Here is a 6,036-nt window from a genome sequence, read left to right as displayed (position 1 = left end):
CAGGCACTTCCTGTTATAGGGTGACAATCCTCTGTCATCCTATCCTTCAGAACGAGACTACTAAGTGGCGGTTTCAGCTTACATTACACAGGCATGGTCCACTGTTGTCATGATTAGGAAACCCACCCTAAGAACTGCCCTGCAGCCATCTCTAAAGTGCGCGTAATCAGGAAGTGGCTGCAAAGAGATTGCAGGACATCAGCAATTGTGACAATGGCAAACACAAAAGTGAAAACAAGTATTTTATTACAAAAAAAGACGACTGTTTGTGACATTCACTCGGGTTTAAATCTACTTTAAAAACTGTCACTGTGATTTTATTGAAATAAAAAAAGGAGGTTTAACAATACACGCTGGAATCATTTGTACCAATGAGGCTGTGAATGGCCAGGATTCTCTTCATCTTTAGATTTTACGCTTTTTCCAGTCTGGCTCGTTGTCTGGTTCTTCTTCTTCGGAGTCCACCTCCGCAAACACGGCCTTGGGCTGCGTCCTACAAGACACAGAAAGGATTGCAGAAAATGAGGTGTAAGGATGAGGATAATGACTTTATATAGGAGCAGGCTACAGCTTTGGCTGCATCGCTCTCTTCCAATGGGATTAGAAAACAATAGAGAGAAGCAGAATTCTTGCAGATGGAAAGCTAAATAGGAATGAGAAGAGACACAACAGTTCATCATGTGCTGTGCCAGATATGCAACGTTTCCGATGGTTTCATATCATCGCACTAAATGCCGCAGTAACAAATCAGGAACATTCTTTGTCGGTCTGGACTGCACTGAGCCACTACAAGCTGACTTCTGATAGGTCAAGATACGAGACAGCACAACTATAATTTCCACAATGGGCTTCATTAATGAAAGTGACTACCCCACAGTCACCAATCAAATCCCACACACAGGATAAACGCGAGCACTACCTACATCAGTCTCTGCAATAAATGAGTTGTGCAATAAAACTGCTTTATCCTGAACCTGTAATTACTTCTCTAGGGAGTCTCAGCTCTACCTCCTTATACACTTTGGGGGGAATTTATCAAAAATGGAGCAGAGAAAAAAACTGGAGCAGATGTGCACGGCAACCAATCTAGGACAGCTGATATTATTTGAAGGCCATCCCCCCTGCTCAGAGCGTTTTCCCATTGTGCCTCATTCACACAGACATGCAGTACCATACACCGTGCATGTTCCAGAAACCTGCACCTGGAAGTGACAGCTGGTACCTGCACCCCCTGTACAACTCAATGGATGCAGCTGCATCCCATATGAACTTGTGTATTTGCACAGGTATGGATGCATGCCCCTGGAGGCAGACAGTCTGAGGGCCCATTCACACCACATCCAGATTTTCTCCAGACCAGACCAGATTGTTTCTGGACCCAAAATGCATCCTAATGTAACCCTATGGTATTTCTGGCCTCTGTTTACACAAGCGCAGTCCGTTCCAGACCAGACCAGAAAAATACTGCATGTCTCATTTTGTCTGGTCTGGAATGCACTGGAACTGCGGGCAGGTTCACACAATTTTCCAGACCAGATATGGTCCAGAAAATGGTGTGAACCTGCCCTAAGTCAGGGGCGTGGATGGAAACCAGTATGTCTGTACAAGTTCAAGTATGGCTGGATCAGCGTGTACCAGCATGGAGCTGCATGTCCTCCAGGGACAGCTGGATGTGCACATTGTACGGCTCTGCATGTCCGTGTGTATGATGCCTTAAGGTAACCAGTCATATAAAGGTATTGTCAATGTTAGTCTGAGTTAAAGTTTCTGCTGGTGCACTTTAGAGCTTCTGCGGCTTTAACAGTCATGAGCATGTGAAAGAATGAAAATAATTAGACTTGTGTATATGTCTCCTCCTCCTCTTCATTATTTCAGAGCCAGGAATATCTCAATATATATAAATATGTGCGTGTGCAGTGCTGGTCCTCTGGCATCCAAGGTGAGGACCACAAACTGCACTATCATCATGCCAGAAGCACCTTTTTGGGCATTGAAGACCACCAACCCCAGAAAAGATGTGTATAAGATGACCAGCCAGATGACTAATACAAAGCCTGCCGTGATTGGCTCAGCGCGGTATACTGTATGTAGCCGAAGCTACCGTACATACAGTACTAACCCACATCCATACCCGGCGTATAAGACGACCCCCGATTTTCGGGGTATGTTTTTAAGTCTAGCCGGCAAATACGGTATATATATGATTTTATGCAGAGGGGCCACAAGAAGGTGGGGCTGTACAGTATAAGCTGCGGTTGGTCAGTGAATACATTCATGGAAGTGTATCTGTAGCTAATACTTTTTTTTTTACAATTTTGCATAGAGCAGCAAATGGTTAAAACCTGTCAGTTGTTTTAGGGAAATAATTACCCTTACTTCCTGTCCCAGACATGAAACAGGAAGAGAGAGGAAATCGCCCTCTGGAAGAGATACCTCATTGGAGTATTTCCAAGAAAAAATGTTAGATTTCCCATCACATTCTGTCCCTATGACAATGTTCAGCAGCACAAACAGAGTAAACTGACCCGAGAGGGACACAGAGGAAAAGTAAAATACATAAAGACAAATACAGAAATATAGTTCTAAATATTCTCTACTCAAAACTAAAAAGGTTTCGGCTACAGGTACACTTTAAAGTTTCTTTTGAAACACAATGCAAATACAAAAGGATGACAGGAACCTAAGTGACCCAGGATCTTCAATCCAACCAGCTAAAGTTGTGAATAAGTTTAGAAGCTATATGTAGTCACGGGTCAATTAAAAGAGAATAAATTGTGGTTTGTGTGTCACTGAGCACAGGGAAAAATCAGTCACAGTTATGACTTCAGAGGCTGGCATGCGAACCCCAGCAGAATGAATAGATATCACACAGGACTTACACAGTCATATATACAGGACAGGGAGATGGGGATCGGGTCTGTGACTCATCACAAATACTGTGTGACCCGGCAGATCAATGGACTCGTTTATACCAAACTGGAGAACCATAGCTGCTCTCCTTTTCAAAGCTGAGCTCCAAGCAAACTGCTAAATACATAGATGAAATGCATATATGAACGCCATTTTACCTGCCAAAGGAACTGTATTACTGTCCATTGAGTCCTGGGATTGACACAGACCCATCACACACCACAGCACTGTCTGATGAGGGAGGGGAACTGATTTTTCTTTGCTGCAGTAAAGTAACACTTACAGGTCTTGTCCCTCCCCCAGCCTGTGACTGGACAGTTAAGGAGAAGCAGCAGACTGATGAGCTCAACTCACTGTCTCTCTGTTCCCTCCTCTTATCAGCATGTTCCTTGTTAGCTAATGAGCACTGCAGCACAACTGTTTGGGTCCTTGTGCTGCTTTGCCCTCGTCCAGTCTGAGCCCTGGTGTATAGGGATTGCAAGAGACTAATACCAAGTCAAATTTAGGCATTAAAAATACACTTAATGGTGTATTAATGGTTACAATGGTGTACTAATTTGCCTCTTTTATGTTTGCATGGAGTTCAGCTTTAAATTTACCGTGTATATTTAGCAAGTGCTCATTGGTAGTAAACATAGTAACGTTTAAGGGTTGTTGATGATGTTAGTGTCTGTTTATAGGCTTGCTGTGCTATATTGTTATTGCAATGCCATCGGCCGCACGGGATCGCAAGGCACATTATGCCTGCGGTCCGGTCAAAATGCTGCAAGCACTATTTTGATCGCACCGGACCACAGGCATAATGTGCCTTGCGACCCCGTGCGGCCGATGGCATTGCGGCCGGAGGGCGTGGCTACGGTGCCATTCACTTCAATGGCCCGCCACGCCCCCTACTGCCCCACAAAAAAGTGAGCCAGCCTCAATGCGACGCAGTGCGCTCTGGCTAGAATCGGGCCAGGACGCACTGTATCTGGTGTGAACGAGCCCTTACAGCTGGTTTTCTTTAGAAAGCAGCCACAACCTGAGTAGAAAACGATGTCCTCTACCAGCATGTTGCCTAAAAGAATCCTTGCTCTTTGTATAGAAGCCGTGGTCCTTCTGCAAAGGTCCAACACTCCCTCTGACAGCTTTGCAATCAGAAAATATCATGCTGCCTGCTGATTGGTAGGCACTAGCTCTGACTCAGCAAGGGGCTGTGTCAGACCTCTGCAGAGAGATTACTGTTTCCGCACAGAGAGCAAGGGTCCTTCTCTGTAGTATTCAGCAAGGGAAAGGTTTTCTGATCAGGTTTTGTTGCTTTCTATAGTTAAAGCAGTATTAAACACATGCAGGGTTATTCACTAAAAGAGTGAAGAGTTTGGAGAAGGCAGGAGAAGTGAACAATCTAGGTCTACATAGCTGAACTGGAAAGTGAGCTGAATTGGAGAATTTTTCCAGGTCAGCTATGTTCTCCTAGATTAGTCACTTCTCCTGCCTTCTCCTAACTCTGCACCCTTTTCTCATTGACCCTGCCAAACTTTTTTCAATTATGAATCCGGATCAAACAAATATACATTACTTAGCAAAGTATTTTGTTACATTTTTGCCAAGTAACTTACAGCCCATGTTTCCAACAGTTCTAACTCTCTGTTTCGCTTCCCTGAACTTCCTGTTCAGTACATGAGGGGATAGTAAAGTCTTCAGCAGCCCTTCATTTAATAGCTTGGAGAAGGGAGAAGGAGGGAAGCAGAGAACAGGGGAATGGCCTGCCTTGCTGTGCCTATGTGTTTGTGGAGACTCACAGCTAACTAGCACACACAAGGGTGGCTCCATAGGACCCTGCAAGGGAAAGGAGCCCCCCTAAAACAGGATATCAAGACCAGTGCTCAGAGGACCAGCTGATTCTGCAGGAAACTAAAACTTTTTAAGGAGCAGCATCCATTGTAACATATTTAATCAGCTTTTGAAATAGCTTAAAAACCTTTTGACTTTAATATCACTTTAACTGTAAGAATGCCTTTTCTGTTGACGCATCATTATATTAAACGGATTTATACTGAAGGTTCAGTTGGACTTTAATTATAAAGACTAGATAGATATATTAGATAGATAGATAGGATAGGGAGAGAGAGAGAGAGAGATAGATAGGGATAGATAGATAGATAGATAGATAGATAGATAGATAGAGCAGATGACCGCACATATCTGTGCTGCACCACATAACATTATAGCAGCAAGGACACAAAGGTAATTTATTCTGAGTGGCTCCTCTGAACTTCATACTCTGAATATTAAGTTACACCCATGACACCTGCAATATTACTGCCATGAAAGATTTAATAGACACTGATCCCGGGAGGGCTGCCGTCCCACACGTGGGCCGATTGCATTACAGGCTCTTGTTAAGAGCCATAGCCAGAGGGAAAAGGGACTCGGCAGGATAGGAGCCCGCAATGCTATTAGCTTACACAGGAGGAGATACATATATTTATGTGTGTGCATGTCAGCCGGGCAGAACAATAGCTAAAAGCATGTGAACTTGACAGCTATTGTCAGACATGTTAAATGTGGCTAAATAAATGCACATCAATTCTACATGAACAGTCGGGTTAACCCTTGTTTGCCGACAAGCTTCACCAGTCTCTGCAGAATACGTGTGAGAGAACATGTGGAGTCTCTTTGTTAGCAACAAAAGATGAAACCGGGAATGTATTTATTTTTGGAAAAGTAAATAAATTTAGCTAAAGTGCATCTGTTAGTTGAACGGGATGAATAGGGAAGGGCACGTCACTGCGGTGGTAGGGAGCACAGAAGTGCACCTTGGTACAGTGGTGGCGAGCACATAGGTGCAGTAGTGAGCGAAGCGAGGGCATGCAGGAGAGGAAGTGAGAAAAGGGGGGAAGAGATGGGGCTCAGGAGCAGTGGTGAGAGTGTGGGTTGGTGTGCAAGTGTGGTGCAGGGGGTGGATGGGGGTCAGCTGCGGTGGTTAGAGATCAGGGAGTGGGGTGGAGGGGTTTCAGATTCCTCACCATTGCAGGCTGTAGATCTCTCAGAGATTTTTAAAAATTGCGTAAAACCTCCAGGAAACCTGGGAGAGGAACCTCAAGACTAGGTGATTCCTGAGGGTACTGGGTGAACGGAGCAACT

At 44.5% G+C, this 6,036-nt stretch overlaps 1 protein-coding gene across 1 annotated transcript in view; it reads right to left on the bottom strand.

Moving 5' to 3' along the window:
- Positions 1–369: 369 nt before the first annotated feature.
- WDR70 (WD repeat domain 70) overlaps positions 370–6,036 on the bottom strand; it is a 111,863-nt gene continuing 106,196 nt past the window's right edge. The window contains exon 9 of the mRNA XM_018564597.1: positions 370–493. Coding sequence (XP_018420099.1) covers positions 406–493 — 88 coding nt within the window. The 3' untranslated portion in view covers positions 370–405. The remainder of the gene's footprint in view (positions 494–6,036) is intronic.

This window comes from Nanorana parkeri, unplaced genomic scaffold (genome assembly GCF_000935625.1).
Source record: "Nanorana parkeri isolate BGI_ZX_2015 unplaced genomic scaffold, ASM93562v1 scaffold764, whole genome shotgun sequence".
NCBI lineage: Eukaryota > Metazoa > Chordata > Amphibia > Anura > Dicroglossidae > Nanorana > Nanorana parkeri.
The sequence above is the reverse complement of the archived record's forward strand: the minus strand, read 5'-3'. Positions and strand labels throughout refer to the sequence as shown.